Genomic DNA, 24377 nt, shown 5'->3' with positions numbered 1-24377 from the left:
TGTATTCACTGAACGGGCTACACAGATACATATATGTAGGTCAGCAGCATATATACATGTATTTATTTGCTAAATAACTGAGAGTAGCATATATAGTAATAAATCATGTCAACCTTATTATTATTCCGTTTACTCAACAGGTGTGGGGTAAGATTATAAATTTTAATGAGACCGCTCCTGCTGATGCCTCTTTGCAAGTTTACACAAATCAGGCTTCGTTTTTTTATAATGCACATCTCAAGTCGCTCTCAAGGTCAAGTCAATTTCTTTTCTCATTTTTATGGTGCGGCATTGATGAAAATCCTACTTCGTGTAGGTAGGTACAGCTAAATGGCATCAGAATCTTTATTGCTTTTTCAGCAATAAGTGGAGAAATGTTTCTTGCTGAGAGCTAAAACTAGTCAATAGACATTGATCTGAAATCATTTTTAGTGCAGAAATGTTAACCAACTCAACAAACTCCTATTGTAGCTCGTCTGGAATTTTTTCAACTGTGCGTTGAAATGAATTTCGTGTGATGTTGAGCATCTTCTTTTTTTCTGAAGGTAGCTCAGGGGAGTAGCATCCAAATTCTGTTATGAGATCAGACAGGTGTTTAATAATGGTTGCCACTAGACTACCAGGAGCAGGTTTTGTCTTCCAATAATTCACTGAGTGTGGGAAAGGATACCGTGTTCCCAGTGCAGGTTGTGTATGCCACAGTACCAGCTTTGCTTTGAAAGCACCAATGCTGTCATGAAAGGCAAGGAAATGATGATTGCTCGTATGATGAGGATTGCTCGTAATGCTCGTAATGATGATTGCTTGTAACTTCAAGTTCAACTTGCTTAGTGAGGCAAATGTATCAACCAGGTATACAGTCTCAAATACATAGTTATCAGCTTTCATGGCTGCTAAAAATTCATGCTGACCTTCACCTTCACGAAATTAATTTCATAACCTCGGATGTAGCTCAAAGAGCCTACCTAACATGTTTCCCTTGGACAACCACCTCACTTCAGTATGAAATAACAAAGTTGTAAACATGACATCACTTTCAGAACGTAGTGCTGAGAACAATCAAGTATTTAGTGCTGATGCTTTCATGTAATTGACAACTTTTATGTTCACATCCAAGTTTGATTTCAACACTTGTGGAAGAGTTTTTGATGCCAATGCTTACCAGTGAATGAAGCAATGCACTCTTTTTCTATATCAGGGTTCTTCTGCTTGATTTGTTTTACAAAGCCTGGTCTACATCCTAACATACATTGTAGCAGGTACTCCATCAGTGCATACACTTATTGACTTCTTCCAACCTAACTTGGCCTTTTCAAGGAAATTTTCAACTATTTTCAACACATCTCTTGCTGAAGTTGTTCTAAGCAAGGGCTGACAAAACAGAAACTCCTCTTCAATGGGTGTGTCATGCACGTATCTACCATACACCAATAGCTGGGAAATACTGGCAACATCAGTTGACTCATCAAGTTTTATGGCCCAAAATGGGGATGCTTTAATCTTAGCAACTACTTTCTCTTCAATATTTGCTGCAATATCATCAATGCATCGTTTCACAGTGTTGTTGGATGGTGGGAGGTCTTGAAATTTTTGTCCAGCTGGCTTTTCAAGTACTAATGATGGGCAGTCTAGCATACATTGCTTGATCAGGGTCTCTCCTATTGTATGTGGCTTTTTACACTGAGCAATATGGTAAGAAACAGCGTATGAAGCTGTCATAAGTGCATTACTATGAGCATAGAGATCTCCGCTTGCATCAAGTCTACTTCTCTTTACGTGCCGCTTTTTGGACTAAAATTAATCCCGGTTTTTCTCAGCTATTGTGGGGTGAATATTTTGCGAGTGTTGCTTCAGCTGAAAGGGTTTCATGGAGTCATTTGAGAAAGTTTTCAGGCATATCACACATTGCGGAAGCCGAAGATTGTATTTCATAAGATACGAAAACCCATAAACCAAGTAACTCTCAGTGTAGGTTCGTTTCTTCGCCTTTGACATCTTGCACTAATTAAGAGTTGTAAAAATAAAGCAGCGGCTGAAAAATATTATAAACGACTTAGTACCTGTTTGTACAATAATAATCATCTGTGACTGTATTTATATTTTTTATTTGATCTACTACTATAGATGCATGATTATGTGACTTATTTGCAGAAAAGCAAGTAAGACAACATGAGTGATAATAGGAAACAATAATGTGAGCATATATGTAATCATAGTTGTACAAAGAATCTTACATTTTTTTTCTTTTACATGTGGTGCAGTAGTTGATAAGTAAGTATATCCTTGTGTCAAATACATGTGCACGATGAGCAGCACAATGCCAAACTAAGCCTTAGTTTGACCTTAGTTACTAAAGTCATTAACTAAGGTCAAGTTGGCTTATTGGAATTTTTCTAAATTGTTGGCAAAGATTATTACATTTACAGTACCTACATGCAGCCTGTATTACAATGAATGTACAGTAAAAGGTATTTGGTCTACTACCCCCAGCCAGAATATACATGTAATAGAAAAGGAATGAGAACAGAAAACACCTCTAGGATTTTGTTAAGGCTTAAAAGCGCGTTCGCAAAATGCGAAATTATAAAAACTAAAATTCCCCCCTTTAAAATGCCAAATTCCCCCCTGAGGGGGAATTCTCCCCAGGTTGGGAACCATTGGTCTAGCCAATGTGTAGGCTTTGTGATAAAAAGAAAATTGAAACCCTATTGATAAGTCAATTTATCAGCTTACGGTAGCGAGAGAGATTAACCGACAGCTGATTTTTCGCGATACAAAAAGCCTTTGAAAAAATAAACCACAATCAGAAATAGTGTGTTTTATTTTTAACCACATTAAAAAAATTCAAAGCATAAAAAATTTTGAAAATATGTATGCCAGTTTTGTAGTGATGAACATGTACTTTGGGGTGTAGCACTTACAGTTTTAACCATATCGGTAACATTGCTTGTAAAAATATACATGCGATAATTCAGAAATTTGGTGAACGAATTGCCAATGTTCTACTTAGTAAAATTTTTTCAACAGAGTGTGCCAAATAAAAAATTATCTCTGCTAAACTGTAAACTATACGATATTAACTACCGAAAAACTTCCATTTGAATGCCATGGCGCTTTTTCAACCTTCCCCTATTATAGTGGCGGTCATATAGAAATGGTGTTCAAATAAAGGTTGGCATTGTATTTTTCAAATGGCTTGTCATAATTTTGAAAAAATAAATTTAACTCTTCCATGAGCAATGAAAATGTTGCCTATATTTGACACTTTCCTTCGAGCGAAGCTACATTAACTATTTTAGAAGCAAAAAATCTGCCAACTTATTCCCAACTTGTTGTTTAACCTATAAATAAAGTTTGATAGCTATTGCTATATATACATATGAATATTATAGCCTGTGCCCATATATGCAATTTGTTGGAGCAATCCATGTGAAGGCATATTTTCATTTTATAACTACATTTAGAAATTTTGCATAGAAGCTCAATGTATTCATTGATATGCTCACTGCTGTTTGCAGTCAATCTGGTTCTTAACTTGTAATAGAAGAAGAGTTATGAGCGTTGATCCATTTTAAGCCGAGTTAAGATAACCGCCATAATGCTATCAAATAATATATATAAGTATAATATACATATAATAATCTATCATATGTTACAATAATTATATATTCAAAAGCAAGGGACATAAACAAATCATACTTATAATACCTGCGTAAACAAAATTAACCTTTTGAAACAAAAACATTTGCATCGTTTGCCCGGCCAGTTGGGTTTGACTGTTGCTTTAGTTTAGAACCATTTCATCTTATTCTGGCTGTTCAACATTTCCCATCTTGTCTTCTGACCTCAACTTTCTTCTGCTCTGCTGAACTACCTGTATTTCACAGTAAAGTCCAAGAATTTTTTTAGCGGAGCAAAACCTTTATGCAATGCCGTTTAGATGTTTTCACGCAAATAATGAGAAACAGCGTGTAACATAAAATACGTAGTAGTAAATTCTAGAGGAAATAAAAAATTCACAAATGGAAGCTTGTATGACCTTACAATTCCATAACTCTTAGAGTAATAGCCCAAGTTTTAACAACCATACTTATATACTTTTGTGGAGAGTGCAACTGTTCCTATCACTATTGACGTCAATATTTGAACAACTGCAGCCGAATTTATCATATCACAGTATTTGGTAACCACTAGTTGCTTATCAGGAGTAAACAACTCTATGTTGTTGGTCAGATGAACCATTTTGTCATTGTTCTATTTAAATACTTTTTATCATCTTAGAAGCTTTTGAGTGTTCGCTGAAGAAATCCTGATTTAAGTCATGATTCAAGATTATAACAGTTCTGTCAACTGAATGTAACATCACAAATACAGTCTGCTCTCGGCTTACGATGAACCTGTTATGATTTTTAGCCCTACCATGTAGAACACAATGATTTTTCAAAAATGTAAACCATATGAAATATTTTTGCGATACATTATCGACCAAAATTTCTCTTAAAGTTCAAGTTTGGCGGTCATTAGGCTGAATAGGTCGGAATAACCAATATGCTATTCTCCGAAATCCCACCTATAATGCATAACTCGACGTTATTCATTACCGGTATAAGTTATAGCAAAAACGAAACTGTAGACAGAAAAGTTATAAAATTTTAGCCTATGGCAAAGTTGAAGTTTGGTTTTGTAAAATACATATGAAAACGTTGCTTTCAGTATGTATTTAGTAAGCTAACTTCCTTTGAGTTATATTAAAAGTTTATGTTGTATGCTCGCCTCGAAGGTAAGACTTCTCTATGGTACGTACTGCACAATGTCACGTTACATTTTATTGTAGATCATAACCACTACATACACTATAGTTACTGTAAGTAACTATAGTTACTGAGGTTAACATATTATTTTGTTACTAGTTTTTCATATGTACAGTACATATTGTAGTAAATTGGCAAGAAAATTACGAACAAGACTTTCCGCCACTAAAGCGAAAGAACAACTCGTTATCAGATAGTGGTGGCCCTGAAAAGGGCCAGAGGGGTGTAGGAGCAGTTTATAGTTCTATGTGCACTGGGGAGTCCAGCAGCCCTAGAGGATTCGTGTCACTGAAGCACGGGGAAGCCTCCGGAGGTGGCATTTTGGGGCGAGTCACAACAGACTCCACAGATCGGCGAGGTGTAGGAGCCTGGTCCCATGACGGTCGCCATCTGGGTCTCTTGGACTCCCTAGAGTGAGGTCTGTAGGCTTGCACTGGGAGAGGCTCGGGTCGCCGTTTGTGGAGGCGCAGAGCCCAGCTATCCCTCCCTTCGGTTTGGGTGCCGACAGACCTCCGATGGAAGGAGTCTTTATGTGCAGCTAACTTCTGCCAATGGTCAAAATAACAGTCACACAAAGCACACCTGTGTACATGCATGTGTTCATGCCGGCGGAGTGCGCGTGGCTTGTCGGTAGAGAAGTCCCAATGCTTGCAATTGAGTGCCAATGTTGGATGGTGCCTAACAGTGATTAACCTGGGCTTATATATGTAATCGAATAATTTAGATTGTGACGTAAGCCAACGGTTACCAGCGCCCAAAGCGCTCGCTAGGATGAGAACAGGCTTGGCTACGCCCGCTACATGGATTATAAGGCAACCGCTTTCTTCGACTCCCAAGCAGAAAATCTCCTAAAAGTAGACTAAGAAAATTTGTTGATTGTTTGTTGTACTACTAACTCTTTTTCTCTATTAACTAAGGCATTACAAAAATGTTGCCGAATTTTTATGTCTTGTATTTACTTGTAAATAGCAATTGTTCTTGTAAAAATTTGCTGCCTTTTTGACCTACAAAGTTCATCTGCCTGTATCCACCAATGATATGCTGTTTTTGGATCTGCGAGCTTATAAACAGTTGCTTGTGCATTTGAAGAGCAGTGTAGATTTGGCTAGCTTGGTGTGACATACTACAACATTATAATAAAATTATTCAAGTACAGCACATCTTCTTTTATATCTTAGACAGCTTGGCTTAATAGTGGCGCTGGCATATACATAGTCTGTTATCGGCTATAGTATATAGAGTCTGTATTATCGGCTCTTGTGGGAGTTGCGCTGGTATATATACAGTCTGTTATCGGCTGTACTATATATAGAGTCTGTATTATCGGCTCTTTTACTGGATTTGCGCTGGTATTTACATAGTCTGCTTTCGGCTATAGTATATAGAGTCTGTATTATCAGCTCTTGTTGGAGTTGCGCTGGTATATATACAGTCTGCTATCGGCTGTAATATATGGAGTCAGATTTACTGGCTCTTGTTAGGGGTTGCATTGTAATATCCAGTCAGCTATCGGCTGTGTGATAGCGAGTCGGTATCGACGGCTTTTAAGCTGGTAGTGCCAGTAATATAGTTAAACTGACGGGGGCTAAGCTACCACATTCAAGACTCAGCTCCTGCTAGGCCTGGTTCGGGGGTTGCCCTGATTTTACTTCAGTATACAAAAGTTCGATGATTTTTTTCCACAGGATGTTTGCATTAGATATTTACTACGGCTTTCTATACCACTCTATGCAATATCTTTGCCTTACGATGGTCACACTACAACGAATTAAAAACAGTATGACGAGAGTCCACTGTATATAGGCAGCAGAAGATAACATTATACCCACACTTACAGGCCCTGACAGCTACTTTTCAAACTGATTCACAGGTGGCACGAGTCTTTTCAACATTTTAAATTATGAAGTACAGATAATCGATAAAAATAAAGATATGCATATAAACTGGGCTTCACTGCAGCCCATTTACCGACACGATATTGTTTATACAAACGATGTAACACTTGAATAGCTGAAGTCTCATGGCATAGTTGTGCCCCGTTTGCTCATTATTGTACTCAGACGACTTGCATTAAATGAAACTGATAGCTTTTTCTTTCCTACACAGTTGAAATGTGGTACTAATTGTTTAGCACTTTGTAGCAGAGATAAAGCTCATTGGTATACATCAAGTTGAAACAGTGTGCTAGCATGCCATGTATTTGCATGTAAAATCATATTGGCAGTCACTTATTCCAATAAAATGCTTTAGAAAATGAGGATGGTTGGCTGATAGAGATAAACTGGGCTTCACTGCAGCCCATTTACAGGAAACGTGTGGTGAATCATAAGACAGACTCCTTTGGAAGAAGTGATAGTTATGACATTTGACGATGGCTCTGTATTTGACTGAATTATGTCTCATTATCGACTCGTATCTCGCGATCGACCTGCTCTATGCATAATACGCATATCTGTTGATGCAAGAATCATGTACGTCATGTCAAAAGAAATGTGCAAAATTGAACTGTAGCTTAAAATATGTATTTCTTAAAATAAATAGGTGACATATGATATAAATTATTCTGTTTGACTTGTGTGAGTATAAAATGACAAGCTTACACCAAACTACAATAAAAATGAAATCTGGTACAAATGGTCAAATTTCTAAAAAGACTATACAAAGCAGCTGTTAATGAGGTGATATGGTTGTTACAATTCTACAATAGTTGACTAAGTGAACAAAACGTGACGCACAGCTAGCTTTAGACAACATTTCCTGTGCAATAAGCTTAACAAGACAATGATTATTATAAACAAATTCATGATATATATCACTGAATCAATCTTTGCTAGCGGCAACAGAAGAAAGTTTGTATAGCTGATAATCTTCCTTGGCATACATGCAATTAATTCTCCTGCAGTAGAGTATAAGCAAGACTTTTAATGGTCTCCAAGACTTATTGTAACTTTTTGACATTGGAGTCAAGGTAAGATTTCTAATGGCCCGACTTCATGTGTTTCAAATTGAGCATTTTTTTCGACTCATCGGCCACTATCACTAAGACATCGTTGGTGTTTATTTGAACGATACGATCGGGGAAGCGTTGAAGCTCTGTTATATGAGATGGTTGTAGGAGTGGCCGTGCTCTGAGGTTTTCTTGAAGAACCAAGTCGTGTAGGACTTGGGCTAGAACTGGGGGATCTGAAGACTAGATGCTTAGCTGGAGAAATTTGTCTGTCATCCTACAGCGAAACATATCAAAGTAAGCATCTTTTTTAAACTATGAAGACCAATAAATATGAAACGCTCAAGAGAATCCAGCTTTATAACAATTAAGAATGTTCCTCAATTTTCCTTCACTTCTGTAAAGACTTGAATGGCTTACGTTGTGTCAACTAGGAAAATAATTCTACTAAACAGGATTTAACTCGTTCAGAGAATTGGTATAGCTAAAGCGACGTTTTACATACATAATTTCACATATTATACCATATTAAAAAAAGCAAAAGCTTGGCTTTAAAACGTGCCCAAAACTTACATTAGGCTAAAGCAGTTGCTACACCATAAACCTTGGACTAGCATTAGCGCATTAAACATTGTGTTAGCCAATTTCTTTCGGATGAAATAACCGATTAATAAATCAAACTGATTGAAGTGTTGAGTAGAATAATAAGAAAGTGGTTAAAACGTGAGCAATATAGTGAAAACTGCAGCAGCGAATAAACAGTGTCACACTATTTGTTAGCAATATGTTAACTCTGGTGAGTCTTTCCTACTTACACTCCCCCTTGGCTTCAACATGCCGCATTCTATTATAAATATACAATATACACGATATTTACATTGTTCACAAGGAATGTAATAATTACTAGACTAAATATCCTTTGTAGTCACTGTAACTTTCCCAAAACCTGTACCTGGCAGGGAGAACCTAAATGTAGTATGGAAAAATAACACCTGACGACTGGCTAGCTTTGGAATGTATAGGAAATAAGTCAGGATATGTTGAGAGGAAGTGTGGTGACCGATTGCCCAAGTGCCGGTGACTGTACCCCTATATATTTGCTACAAAATATATACTCATTTGCCTTGTACTCAAGGATCTGATTCTTGACGATCTACCAGCTCAAAGTCTACCAGCGCCAAAATTACTAGCTGCAACGCTACCAGCTCAACACTACCAGCTCCAACACTAACAGTAGACAGTGCCACGAGAGTAAACATGAGCTGCTTAGTTGGAGCTAAGAGAAGTTAGTTGCATGGTCATTTATGGTGAAATAACATCTAGATGAAAATACACATATATTTCCATCAACATAATTATGACAACTGATTCGTAATCCTACTAGTATTTAAGTAGTTACCAACCTCTGGTATTTCACAAGCTGTATTGTTGCTAACACTGCTGCGTTGACTTCGGCGTTTCATACTCGAACGGGAAAATGACCTTGTGAATTGGGATGGAGATGTGTCAGGATTTTCTATTCCATATGGAGGGAGAGAGGCGGTGGATATGTCAAGGTCGCTGCAGTATAAGTATATAAGTACAGAGCTTAAAAATCCGAAGTCACATGAAACAAAAACATATTAGGGGTTGTTTACAGTGATAAGAAAGTGAGCGGTAAGAGGGAAAACTTAAATAGCTTTCAAAAGTCAAGCGAAGACTCAAGCAAACTTCTTGCCACCCTTTGAACACATGCTATTACAAACCAGACTCTGTACTTGTACTACAATAGTTTATTATTAAGAGTTAGTCAAGGTTGCCAGTGAAACTCACACCAACCTTTGAACACGCTTACGTTATTATAAACAAAGCACATGAACACTGGTAATGTGTCAGTTTATTTAATAATAAATTTGCTATGAATCTACACAACACCGTATAATGCTCATGCTACAAGTCTCAGCGGCTTAATTATTGATACAACAATTCGACACACCGATGACCCAAATTATTTGTCCATTAAAATCAATGGCAAACGGTAATCTAAAACTGGTTTGGCTAAGTCAGACATGAAAGAGTAGTCAAGTGCGCAAATCACACCACGCATAAGAAGCAAATCTCTACGATGCTGTACATGCAAGTGAAATGCCTTTACATGCAGCTGTGGGAAAGTTTGAGAGAATTGTTTAACTTGCAGGATCTCATAGAGACTGACATGTGGGAAATAATTAAGCTCAGGTTAAAAATTTATTTATAACACACCTTTTAGTGAGATAATGATAAAGAAATCTTCAAGACACATCTATTAGTTTCAAAAAAAAATCTATAGCTAGTCCATGCTAATATATGGTACAGCGCGAGCTTACCTTGACTGCTCTGTATAATGGATACTGTTCGTAAACTCCGCCTCTTCTAGCTTTAGTTCTAAGGCTTCTACATTTAAACTTAATCTGTGATTTTCTTTTTTTTCCTGAACAGCTTTGCGCGTAATTTTATGATATTTTTCAGCAGTCTCCTTTTCCTAAAAGTGAGCAGATAAAATATCATTAAATATTGTTCCTAGATACAATTACCATATAATAACAGTTAGTTTTCAATTATAATCTCAACCGGACACCGAGAACTCGTATGTACGCTGATACAGATGAGAATATTTGAGGAATGTAGCTAAACAATTTAAACACAATCTTACAAAATTCAATTCCATTCCTAGGCACAAATAAAAAGAAAATATCTGAATGAGCATTACGCAAAAAATCGGAAAAATCAAAGTTTTAATTTTCAATTTGTCTAAAGAGAGGCCTGATAGTGCCTTCAGAGGATAGGATGTATAAGCCGATAAGTATAAATCCCCAACCAGCTAATACGGAACGTAGAATAATGCTGCAGATTTGGTTTGACAAATGATTAGTATTGTCACCCTTCATTACAAGCCAAGGCAAATCACAGGTGAAATTTTAACAATTTGGCAAAGTGTATGATGACCAAAAATTTCATCATCTTTTGAAGAAGACGGATGAAATTTATTTTACCCACTATTTAAATTATATTCACTATTTACTATTATACTTAAACAGCCATGTTTTGAATGTTCAACTGATTTAAAATATAGAAACAGCCCATTTACAGCAATTTTTAGCTAAAAGCAATCAAAAGAAGATTTTTCAAATAGGGCTAAAGCTAAGAGCTAAATATTACTAAGTAGGTGAGTCAAGGGGAGGCAAACTTAAATTTGTTTCAGGCACGAGTGAAGTATGAAGTTAAAGAGTTGTCATTTTTTTATGTTGCACATTTAATGGCTGAAGATGGAGCAGGACGACTACACAGTAGCATTTAATGGCTCAAGATGGAACAGGGTGACTACACAGTAGCATTTAATGGCTCAAGATGGAGCAGGACGACTACAGTAGCATTTAACGGCATCCATAATCTTAAATATGTACTTGCACAACACTTTTTGATAAATTTCATCATTACGCTTCTTTATTTTGTTGGAATTACGCATCTAGAGACGTTATAATCACACTTTTGCTTGATTAGAGTATTTTATTCACAATCAAATTTTATTGATTTTAATCTTAAAACATTCTGGTAAACAGATGACCTAAACATCAAAAAAATTCACAAATGATAAAAAACTGATACTTTCTGATAAAATCTACAACAATGTTTGTGTAATCATGTTTAACACGAGCTGATCAGTCAAAACAGATGAGATCTTTATGTGATAAATAGAGTATTTCTTACAAAACTAGCATGGAAAGCTCCCACCTTAGTTGATACTATGTCAAGTAGAGCCTGAAGATTCTCTAGCCTCTGCTCCGTATCGTATAGCTTTTTCTCTAGATCCGGTATCGTCTCTACCTGAACATAGAATTACTGCTATTACCACAATTAAAAGATTGAAACATTGCTAATGTCATAAGACAACTCCTAAATAAGTATGAATGTATAGGTGAATGTATGCGAGCTATAAACCACTATGTTCAATAAATCCTTGATTTAGCAAGTTAATGTTGTGAACTGAGGCTATACGTATCTCCAACCAATCATCAATATTAGTAGCTTGAGCTGCCATGAATGACTATCACTGTTATTCACAATTACAGCTAATCCAATAATTACATTTTTGTAAAATGTTGTTTTCTGTAATCAAAGGTCAAGGTTTATGGCTATTCTAAAATCTGGTGAGAATACATAACAGTCCCCCCTGCCTAGGCTACCGCTGCAGTACCACTATATGTAAACATTCTGTATCAAACTACACTGAAAACAGAGTCTAGGCCTTCGACGAGTGCCAGCAGTTCTCACGACAACCAAGTTACCTTCTGTTTGTAAACATTGTTATCTGATCGCAGGTCTCTGATCTCACGTGACTTGAGCTCGACAACAGCTTTGAGGCTTTCAATTTCCTGAGGAAGCAGTGCGTACGGCTGCAAGGCTACCTAAAAACCACACAGATGAGTAGGCCTAGGAATTATTATGCATCGGGCCAAAAAGGAAAATGGATGCATAAACGGGGTTTCTTGCAGAGTAACACAAATTGTTACTCCTACAATATAACTTAGATTTGAATAACTCGACCATAACCTACAAGATGCTACATACAGCCTAACATAAACAGAGATAACTACTACAATATGTATAATATAAATAGTATATATCATATAAACAATATAGATAACATAAATAATATAAACAATATAGTATAAATAATATATATATTAAATATATAGAAATAGCTATTATAGTCTAACATACAGAAATAAATATTATAAAATAACAAAGAGAGATAAACATTATATTATAGATTTATAACATATACAAGGATAGCTATTATGGTATAAAATATGCAGAGATATTAAGTACTATAGTACAGCATATACATACATAACTATTATAGTTATACAACCTATATAATGATAACTAGTTATAAATTAATGGTATAAAATATGAAGATAGACCAAAAATATAGCATATAAAGGGTTAGCCAAAATTTAAATTTGGGTTATTACACGCAGGCTGGGACGAGCCAGATAGGGTGATGGAAGATTACTACTGATGAAGCGCAGGAGTATTAAAAATTAAAGGCGTTTTCTGACAAGCCAATCCTTTTCACAAGAGAAGCCTTTAAAGAAAGATGGCAAGTCAGGTGTTAACACCTGTGACAATAAACTAGAACTTTCTTATTTGGAAAATTGGCTACTGGAATGTCATGTATTTTTTTTAAATAATTGACACTAAGCAATATTTATTGTTTTACATAAACGTCTGAGCAGTAGATTTTAACCTGAGTTTCAATCAGACTTTGGGGAGTTAAAAGTTACGTTTTATACCTAACTCATATTTTAGGTGAAGACACGCCCTGATGAGCTGATGCTTGTTGCAGGTGGTCAAACTTCATTGCTTAAACAATCTGTTCAGCAAGGAATTCGAGTACTCACTAGTCGACTTGTGACAGTTGTTATGGTATGCCATGCAATCCTTTTTACATACTAACATGTGGAGCATATGCATCCATACAGTACCTACTTGAGGATTTATCAGTGTTTAGCAATGGCAAGTTAGACAACTCCAATTTAGCACTGGCAAAGCTGAAGCTGGCTAGAGATGAAAATACAAGAGCAAAGCTTCATGGAGTGCGGACAAAGAGAAACATATTCACTAAAAAAGATGAGGAGAATGGGATAATACAGACTAATGGATGGTTGATGAATAATATCCACTGATTCCATCTGTTTCTTCTTTTTTTTCATATGACATATAATTTCTTAGCCTGCTACATGCCTCATTTGAACTTGCAAAACTTTGCTTCCACAATGGGATCTGCATGATCCAAGTGTGTTTTTTGCATTTACTTTTTCATTGATCCTTTTGTTGCGTAAAGCATCCGAAATGCTAGAATGCTCACAAAAGAAACTCCCCATCTTTTAAATTAATAGGTTTTGAGCATGAGAAGACAGCACCTAATATTTTTAAAAACTAGATTTTTTCACTTGACGGCTGATAGGGCAAAGCAGATCATCCTAGATAGGTAATTTGCACCAACAGTTCATGTTATTCCAAATTATCACTGCTAAATTCAATAGGCTGTTATTCACTTATACTTTGAAAAGTCCCTGTGGCAAAAAATCATTCTGACAAAGAAGCTTTCTGCAGCTGATAGAGTTATATTATCAATAGGATACAGGAATAGTACTGCAAACCCAAATTATTTAGATACAAATGCCATGTTAATGGAATACTGAAAACTGAGAGTATTCACTATGGTTTTCACGATAAGCCTGAGAAACACACATCTGAGAATATTTATTACCAGCTGAATTCAACTATTAATGGAAGACTGAAAAGACAAAACACCGTAAAACTTTTATTTGAATGCCACCTCTGTTTGAACATCACCTCTAGAAGAACGCCACTATTAATAGAAGGTTGAAAAATACAACGCCACCTTTTAATTGAACGACACCTCTATTAGACCACCACTTTAACAGTCTTTGATCTTTACAAACTCATATTAGCAAGTGATCAGTAGAAAAATGACCAAAAAACTACTAATAATGACTAATAATTACATCAAGAACAAACAATTTTTCTATTGTTGCTGTAATGGTTGCCAGGGTTTTAGTGATGGTGTACCTGAGAAGATCAATCACCACAATCATCAGAACTACACACTGATTCGAAGTCACTAAGGTCTAAATCCGATCCATTATCTTACGATTCTTTCATAATGTGGTTTACAATCTAATCTGAAGGCTTTAAAGTGTTTTGATGAGCAATGAGAATACTGTTCAGGAACCCGCATGACAATGAAAGCGACACCATAGCAATAATTAATAACTGTATCCGGCTAATATATTTTACTCAAAGCAGTTCCTTGTTTAACTCAGTTTTATACTTTGAGGTATATAAAAACCGATTTAGCAAACATGTTGAGGCTGATACCATTAATGTCGCTCTGTCTAAAGGAGAGTGCAAAATATACACAGCATTAGCATGGCCTCATCCGTGAAAGAGTTAAATTGATCTTAAAATTGTGACCAGCTAGTCGAAAAATACAGCGCCACCCTCTATCTTAACGTCCCCTCGAATAAAATGCCGCTATAGGGAAAGGGTTGATAAAAATACGGCATCATGACATTCAAATAATGGTTTTACGGTACTTGCCCTGCGAGTATTGTTAAATCAGTTAAAGTATTGTTACATTGTTAAAGCAGTTTCTCATTTAATTAAACCTTAGTTACATGCCATATATGGCTGACACGTTTAAGCTGGCTATAAGGCATGGCATCGAGCAGTCACAAATGAGTGGAGCCATCAGCAAACATGCAAAGATAGCTGGACGTTACAATCATTGCAAACTGCTGAATTGAAAATCATCATTAAAACCGTTGTTTCAGATTTAAACAATTTCAGGATTGCAAGTAATCCTGAAGCAAGTTGCAAGTATACTTTATTCTTCTCTAACCCACTTTCAGTTATTTATTACTGTTATGAAGTAGTGAGGTGTACTATATATTTTTACTATGTTATAATTATTTGACGAAAGAGTCAAGATGTATTCGCTCTATGGGGCAAACTCTAGCTATGGTTGGATGGCTACTGCAAGATATGCCAGCTGTGTCGGCACATGCTTCATCGTGCAAACACAACCTCAACTTATCAAGCGGTGTGGAATTGCACAAGCTTTGAATTTTCAAGACTCAATTAGTTCCATTTGAGAGAAAGCTTCCTAGTATTATGTTGTTAACTCTGTTGTATTACCTATTATTAACTTTTTGAAAGAAAATGTAGTACTGATGATCATCAAAGATACATGAAAATCAATAAGATAGACATAACATAGAACAATAAGATCTGGTATAACAAAAAATAGACCAATAAGATCTGGTATAACATAACATAGACCAATAAGATCTGGTCTCCAAGAGAACAAGCTTGTTGCTAATGATATTGACTAATTAGCAGGCCTCTCACTAGCGGTGCACTGATTATCAAACAGAAAGTTCACTGCAGAAAAAGCACGAACAAAAAGAATACCGCAATCGTTTATGCTGTAGAAGCTTCTAACATTCTTAGCCATTGGGACTCCAGTAACAATATCGAATGATTCTGACTCTTTTAGTACATGTATCTCACGAGAAAAATTGTAATATTAACCGAATATTATGGCGACAGTCAAAATATGACTATCAAAATCGCAGGCAAAATTTTGCTGGTGAAATTAGTAAAATTCATAGTTTTTAAATGAATTTAATTTGAGTTTTTTTTTTCAATTTCCTTATAAATTATCTTCTTTTCAATAACCTGTCTCTTAAATTAAGTTGATATCTTCATTATTTCTCAAGTTATTACAAAATTAGTGAAGTTATGTCAACATTTGTGTAAATATAAAAACGTCGGGCAGAGCTAGAAATGAATTAGGTAGCAAAAGAGTTAAGGGAGTACATCCATGGACAGCATTGCAAGGAGAGCTCAACCCTTCAGTATGACACCAGCCAGCTACAACATAGTACTCACACAGGTGAACACTACCTTCACCAAACATTATACCTGTAGCTTGTGCTCCACGTTCTTATGCAAGGCTTCTGTTGCCTCATCATATTTTTTCTTCCAACTGCAGCACTCCAATTTGAGACCCTCAATTTCCCTCTGTAATACAAACTATCATTTATTGAAAGCTGTTTTATAACCATCCATCACACTATTACAACAGTGAATGTTGCTAACACAAATAAATCAGTATAATTAGGCATCCTGATATCAGAAGGGACGGCTAGCCTCACATGTGTTGTGCTGCCACCAACTGATTTAAGTGATAGAGTGCAAATGAAAATCACATGATTTTCACAACTGTTTTTATACATGATGCATTGAAATGAGCTAAAAATACATGAAGAATGATCAAGAAAAGTAAAAAAATCTATTTCAAAACAGAGCTGAGCTCTGTTATTTAGTTTACACCATGGTGAAACGTGTCTTTCAGCTGAACTGTTAAGGCGCTATCGACTTCACGAAGGTAAATTAGAATGTCATTGGATTGATAAATATGTTAGGATGCTATAACCAAGAATCTTGAGTGGTTTAAAACAGCGAATAGCTATTAGACTAAAAAGCATCTCTTTACCAAGTATACCAGGTGCCAGAGTTGTGAAACGTAGACCTACTTTTTGGCAAAAAGAGGGACAATCTGTAGCATATCAATCCTTACAATGAAGTGTGAAATAAGGATAAATCTACACAAGTTTATGTAGACTTTATCAGAAAGTATCAACATTTTTTTTTATCATTTGTGAGCATTTTTGAGGTTTGAGGTGATCTGATCACAAAATTGTTTTAAAATCGACAAAGCTTTATTGCGGATAAAACACTCGGTAAAAAATACTGTACTGAAATGAAATCACTAGTTGCTAACGTTGATATTGGTTAATACATTCAAGTTGCAGTTAGGTTCAAGTTCCTGTTACGTGTCTTTATTCTGCCTGTCTCTGTGCAACCATAGATGTCATAACCACACTTTCACTTGATCTGAGCGTTTTACCTGCGATCAAGTTTTGCCAATTGTAATCTTGAAACATTTTGGCAGTCAAACCACTTCAAACATCAAAAACAATCAACAATGATAGAAAAAAATACCGATTTTTCATGATACAATTTCTGATAAAATCTACTAAAATTCTGCATAAGTTCATTTTTAAAGCAATAAAATGGAGACTAATTTTAATTTTAAAATATGTCAGATCTCAGACCAATCGAACTGAAGGAAACACATGTGACTATTTGGCATCAACAGCAAAAAAACTTGACATTCCCAGACTTTTTTGCCTTGTGTAACGGATCCAGGCTTCAGAACTCATACATCCCAAAGATAATAAACACACATATGCTGACAATAATTTGATAATGGTAATGGGAAATCTAGCACAGGTGTCATGACCTTGACATGACCGATACCAACACTTATTGATCTACTTTCTTACTTGGCACATGATTCAGAAGCATTGGTGTATTGAAAGCATTGGTGTATTGTATCTACACTAAGTTTTGGCTATGTATTTCATTGGAGCGTGTAGCCAGGCCTCTACGACGCAGCTCTCTCACAGAGCATTCACCCTATTTTAAACTTAGAATAATGGATCCAAAAATGGCAAAGCACAGGTAACAACAGTTGAACACTTGGGTAGGGTCCCATCTTACACACTGTATCTATAAGCTAATCTAATAAAGAAACTTAACATGTCAATACTGAATAAATCAAGAAAGTTACTAAGAAATTTCAAACCTCTAGCAGTCTCGTGACAATCGTTATCAAAAAGTGAAAAGTACTCGTGACTACAACCCCAACAGGCTTATGATCAGCCTATGTCCTTAACTTACCGCAAGCTTGTCCTTTTGTTGTTTATGATCAGCTTGGAGTGAGTCAATTTCCTGGGCATAAGCGCTAGCCAAATCTTCTCTCAGCCTCTCACACTCCAGCAGATGTCGAGCTTTCTCCTTCTCCCGCTCTGCTGTCAGCTGTGCTAAGACAGCCTGTGAAACAGGGAGAGAACTTTAAAAGTCTGAAACTCGTTCAGCGAGCTCATGCGGAACGATAGCGCTAGACATCTATCACAAATTCCTCCCATGTGAGATGCATTTCGGTTGGTGGTTTTTTCCCCCAGAATGCAATTGTATGGCTGGTAGTTTTTCGTATCAATGTCCACCAACGTACATCAACAATATTTTACTACTTTGTTACAATTGAAACATCAAAACGAACACTGAATTATTAATAGATTTAATAAGAGCACACCCAGTTCTGTACGACACAACACACAAAAATTACAAAGAAAACCAGTTGAAACCAACATTTGGGAATCAATCGTTGCGCAGGTTAACCATATTGAGAATGGTAAATATTTATTATATTGAAAATAAAAACTACTATAAAATAAATTATATATAAAAGTTGTAAAATATTACTGTTAAAAATACAAGAATCGTTGTTTTCTTATGTCTTGTAGTGTACAATCCGTGAATAGGCCTAATAACAACGGCGGAAATTGTTTACGTCGTTGCCTAAAGGCGCCATATTGATTTGAATTTATTAACAATTCCGAATAAACTAATGATACAGAATTCAATAGGCAGTTTGTGAGCGTGCCCGCGTTACCATTTGCTGGTGAATCGTTCAAGTATGTTTAGGCACATTCCAGCGATATCTCCCCGCTCCTTACATTGCACGCGATAAAATCGCCACGTGTGTTTGCACCTTCACAAAGTAAAGAGTAATATTTACTCTTTCATTATTCAACTTTGATTATATTTCATACGTATAGTCGTACTACTGTTTGTATTTCACAGAGCTTACAATTTATTACCTGCTGAACATAAAAAATTTATATTGCATATCAATTTATTATCACTTATATTTCATTTCATAGCTGTTTGTACTACAGGTTTCATCATGTTCCTCTATTATATTCTACTACTAAATATCTGTTCTAATAAAGATAAATCAAAACGTAGTCAAACCTGTTTTATAATATTTCATTGGTCAACGCGCACATTCACACATCTAAAGGCGTAAAAACTCTACAAGCCATATCCTAAAAGTGCTGCTGATGTGGCTCACAACTGACATAAACAACAAAGACAACTGTAAATAGAACAAAATGAAATGAGCTGTTCCGGTGTAAAGGAAAATCAATTCCATAAATTGTTTATCTAAAACTGTTCATGACTTTCAAGCCAAACATAAAACATATTTATAACTTATGACTTCAAATTGATACTAGTTTGAGCTGAGACTCACTCGTTTTTCCTCCTCGTGATTTTTAGTGAGCAACTCTGTGTCGGTCTGGTAGCTCAGTAGCTCCTGCTCATGGGACTCAGTCATCAGGCTTGACCTCTCATTAGACTTAGCTACAAACGAGAATCAGAATGGTAAACTATTCTAATAATAATTATAGTTTTTAAAGAGTTGAGAAGTGGCATTCGCTGTCTACATACTTTAAATTGTCCCAATCTTAGTCTAAGGTGTCATACCATCCTGAGAGCTCAATATGTTCCCAAACATCACATTGGCAAATGTGACTAGTGAACCCTTAGTAGAAAAATGACAAATACCTAATGATAATTTGCTGAAACAAAATAGTGTGTTAAATTCTATGCTTTCTGTGGTACAACCAGCTGAACCCAACAAATAGTACAAAGCTAAAAACCAACTTGTTATAATCTGCTGACACCAACGGGGTACTCAGTGCCTAATGTTACCGATAACTCAACTAATTGCTATAATATCTTTATAGGACTCCCTTAAGCCGTGGTCACACGATGGCCGAACCGACTTAGGTTTAGTTTGGAGGTTGTTTTACTTCGGTTCAGCTAAGACACATGTCACATGGCATCCGAAGTCACTACGCTTCCTAGAAACCATACGCATGGAGACAGGACCCTGTTTCATTGGTAGTTTTTATGTATGTGAGCTAAATATTTCTATTGTAAACAAAAAACTTTGAGAAACAACTATTAATTTTAATTACGCAGCAGATTTATCAAAACATCGTTGTGCTGCTCAAAATAAATCACTTGATACAAAGATTTTGCCAACCCTTCCCATCAACAAAATTATATTTTTTATTGACATATGAATGTTTTTCTATGCTGAGTACATAACAAACAAAAACAGTCTTTATCATAGTACTATGGTTTTACATAAATAAATCAGTCAACGATACTTCATCAGGATGAGTATGACACATTACTTCTATTCTACACGAAAGAAAACCACAACCATTATCTTACATTTATGCAAAACTTAAGTGCAACATCTTACATTTATGCAACACAATTACCAGTCCGGGTGAGCCTTGTCGTAAATTGCTTCATGTTGTTTATTTAACGAAATAAAAGTATCATCCAATTTCTTTTTTAACTTTCCTCCCACGCACATAAGGAGAAATGAGACGCATGCTCGCTAGAATTTTAACCAGCCTATAAGAGCAAGGGTTCAGACACGAAATTTCGAGCAGGACCGAAATGGTTCGTTTCGGCCAGAAATGTCTTCGGCCGAACAGTTTACAACTGACAGCGATGTCGTTTTGCGCCAATTAGTTCGTTTCGGCTCTCGTGTGACCACCCCTTTAGCCTTCTATATGATGTAATAGTGTACTATAGCTCCTGGACAATGCCCAAGATACAAAAAAGCTTTTTCAAAAAAACAAAATTATTTGTTTCAGCTAACAAGTCAAGGTTTTGTTGACCGCAAATCATGGCTACACATACTGACGAAATGCGTCTTTTGCATAGCCAACGCGTTGGCAACGCTTTGTCGATGTGTCGTTTCGAAACAAACTTGTTGATCTAAGTCGATATTGATGAGAATGATACTACAGTGATTGGCTATAAAAGTTTCATTTTGGCCTAGTTTACATTAGAGATTTGCCCCCCCTGGGAATCAAGTGTTAAACTGGACGTAAAAGTAAGCCCTGGCTGTTGCGCGATTTCAAAGCTTCATTCTCAACGTTAACAGAATGAAATACACCAATCGGGCTATTAGTGAGAACAAAGCCGTTCAACATTGTAAATCTTGTGCTATAAACTCCGTCAACTGACCTAGCTCCTCACGAGTGCTGTCTATTAATCCTACAAGGTGCTGTGTCACAACTCCGAGTCCTTCAACTGCCCTGCAAGCTGTAAAAAGCTCCTGCTTCAGACCTTTGGCATACTTGTCTTTTTCATCAGCTAGCCTCAGCACTTCTTGCAACTCCTCTTCCAGAGGCTTTATAGCCTTTGGTTTAGCTTTGTCTTCAGTAACTGAAAATGAAATAGAGTATGAAAGTTGATTAGACTAACACTTTAACTGGTTGTTTGATAGCTGGTTACAATTAGTGAATTGGTTGCTGAAGGCTGGTTGAAAATACATGTATATAGCCGGTCAAAACTACATGTATATAGCCGTATTTCACTGTTGTCTTTTCGGCAACTGTTTGTCGAGACGGCAACATGAACACACTATATGGATGTTGCATATGGCACTGTAAACCAACGGTATCGATAAAGCAACACAAATACGTCGATAAAGCTTCCAGCTGTCAGACTTTCCTGATAGTTCGCCAAGCATCCATGACAGCCTATGTAACCTGCATCTCTTCGGCCATGTTGACTGGCCATCATAGATTGCTTGGTCTATATTTTTTCATGACATTTGCTGCGGGACTAATAATTCATCGTTTTCACGCGTGACCACACTGCACATACAATTGAGAAAATCATCTCGCAAACTATTTGCTGATGGAAATTCAGATAGATTTGTGATAATGCGAACATTTTCATCACAGGTGATCATCGAAGCATTGTTTGATTAACACTGAGATACGGTGATACAGTGTGAACCAGCCTTAAGGCAGGGGAGCCAACAATTAAAAAATTTTTATATGGGGCAAACAACTCTTGGATTTTAATTGAGCAACTGGAAAGACAGGAAGGCTTGTCAGTATCCTTCAATCATTATAATGTAGGACTACCATTTAAGGACTTCCTTTTGCTTCTGCAAATCTGAAGGTGCTTTGAGTCATGACTATGAATGAAAGGCAGCAAATGAGTGTCAGGAAACTGCCTTATAAACAGCACAGACATTTGCAACTTTTTCCCATACTTAAACTCCAGGCTCTCCCATTCCCATGCAGTATGAATTGCTTACTAGAAGTGAACTTGAAGATATTTTTATTTCACTCAAAACACACCCAATCCATATAAAGTGGCATGTGAGTCTTTGTAAAACCTAGAGTCCACATTAAAAAGACTAATAAATGTTTCAGGGAAAAACCCACCAATGAATGACAAACAACACAACACTGAACTTAATTGTGTAAATGTATGACTAAGCTCTATAATGACGACATTTTACTACATGCAGTTTCCCTTGTTGGTCAAAATCACAGCATGATGAGGGCGCAAGTAAAAACTTTCATGAAGCGGGTGCTCTACACCTAAACTAAAAGCTGAAAGTTAAATATCTATATTGAGTAACAGGTGCAAACATGGCTGCCACCTAGCTGTATGTAGAAGCTATTTTAATTCTCTATGGGAAGAGGATAATCAAGGTAAGAGTAGTATCATGAAACCATAGAGCCAATGAGTAGCTGGTGAAATCAAAGTTGTGTACTTGGCAGAAGAGTGTTACAACCAAACTGTAAAGCACTTCACTATCAGAGAATCCATGAAAGAGCTTACTTTTTGTTATGTAGCTAAACCAACTATCGACAAAGTACGTCAAAGATGTTCACTCTTCATACAGGGCTATTGAGAAAGGCAAAACATCAATATGACAAAGGCTCAGGTTCTAAACAATGGGGTTACCACCTCCTGTTTTTTTTCCTTTTTTTTTATCTGCAGATATTTATATGCTAAATTAACCATCCATAACCCGATGGTGATCAAAATATTTGAACGCTATCCACCCTGTTACAATAATTAGGTTTCATGTCAGCAACTTTCTTATGTTGTACGTTATTTTGAAAGTCCAGTACAGTTGGTATTTAACTTATATACTCTGTTGTGAATATATTTAAAAAAATACAGTGGTGTGCACATTTATTGGCCAAAAAACTTTGAGCCAAGCCATGTCAGCTGTGCCAAAACTATGGTGAGAAAAGAATAAAAAAGTCATTGATTGAATGCATATAATAATAACTGAGTAAGGAAAAAGGCATCAGGTCCTGTTTGATCGTAGATGTAGCCTACAACTATTGGCTGACAGCTGATTACTTGATATTCATTTAATTAGCGATAGTATGTACCCACTGAACAACTTGCACCTCGAAATTGAACATCGTTATTGGCCTTTCAGATGCCAAAAAAAGCGAAGAATAAAGCCACAACAACCCACATTATGCTGAAACATAGACTACCTAGTTAATCCTTTGGGACTGCATGTTGCCACTTGACATGCAGAAACTAGAAAGTATTCATGAGCCGTACTGTATTCATGAGAGGATGTAACACATGTAACAGTGATTGTCATAATGAGTCATAATATAGCCATAGCGATGCATCCCAAACAAAGGAAAAGGATGAAATTACAGTTTGCAGCTGTATTGATGATGGGACCGGATGAATGATGCACATATCCTTTACAGATATATGATTTTATATTAACAATATAAAAGATATAATTCGCAGATTAACGATATAATTCACAGATAACCATTATTTACTTCATAATACAAATAATAGTTTGATCATTCAACCGCCAATTATTTCATGGGAACAAACATGTTGCCTTTAACTCTCTTCTTCCCGTACATATAAAGCTAACTATTCCCCATTTTCAAGTGCAAGTTACAACATGTGACGTAAAAGAAATTCAGCAGCAGTAGTAGTAACCTTTGGCCGATTCAAAAACTGCACAACTTGACACGGTACGGATGAGAAGCTTACACAAGCGAAGCTAAACAAATTGCACCGAATAATTTTAACTTCACCGTTTTGCCTGGATTAATCGTGAAAACCCAAAAACCGGGTCTCACATGGGGTACGTGCCCCACATGGTTCAAAGTTGTAGTCGTTACAATTAGTATTCAAAACATTTACATTGTAAACTGCATATGTGTTGCTTGTGGTTATGCTTGCATTATTATTTCAACTGTTTGTGA

At 36.3% G+C, this 24377-nt stretch overlaps 2 protein-coding genes across 5 annotated transcripts in view; both read right to left on the bottom strand.

The window, feature by feature from the left end:
* Nucleotides 1-1233: 1233 nt before the first annotated feature.
* LOC137402615 (zinc finger BED domain-containing protein 5-like) lies at nt 1234-1719 on the bottom strand. The gene has a single exon (XM_068089120.1). It carries the CDS (start codon nt 1717-1719, stop codon nt 1234-1236), a length of 486 nt encoding a protein of 161 aa, XP_067945221.1.
* Nucleotides 1720-7311: 5592 nt separating this feature from the next.
* The window catches only part of LOC137401551 (CAP-Gly domain-containing linker protein 1 homolog), a 48260-nt gene continuing 31194 nt past the window's right edge, over nt 7312-24377 (bottom strand). For 3 of the 4 annotated variants that reach the window (XM_068087965.1, XM_068087967.1, XM_068087966.1), the window contains 9 exons: nt 21337-21537; nt 19535-19644; nt 18118-18270; nt 16294-16392; nt 12063-12182; nt 11509-11601; nt 10104-10258; nt 9162-9318; nt 7312-8035 (listed from right to left, as the gene is read on the bottom strand). In XM_068087965.1, the coding sequence (XP_067944066.1) occupies nt 7835-8035; nt 9162-9318; nt 10104-10258; nt 11509-11601; nt 12063-12182; nt 16294-16392; nt 18118-18270; nt 19535-19644; nt 21337-21537 (1289 nt within the window). In that variant the 3' untranslated portion in view covers nt 7312-7834. Of the gene's footprint in view, nt 8036-8573; nt 8603-9161; nt 9319-10103; nt 10259-11508; nt 11602-12062; nt 12183-16293; nt 16393-18117; nt 18271-19534; nt 19645-21336; nt 21538-24377 lie in introns of all 4 variants that reach the window. The other variant, XM_068087968.1, reaches the window with a different exon arrangement.

The sequence above is a fragment of the Watersipora subatra genome, chromosome 8, assembly GCF_963576615.1.
Source record: "Watersipora subatra chromosome 8, tzWatSuba1.1, whole genome shotgun sequence".
In the NCBI taxonomy this organism is placed as follows: domain Eukaryota; kingdom Metazoa; phylum Bryozoa; class Gymnolaemata; order Cheilostomatida; family Watersiporidae; genus Watersipora; species Watersipora subatra.
The sequence above is the reverse complement of the archived record's forward strand: the minus strand, read 5'-3'. Positions and strand labels throughout refer to the sequence as shown.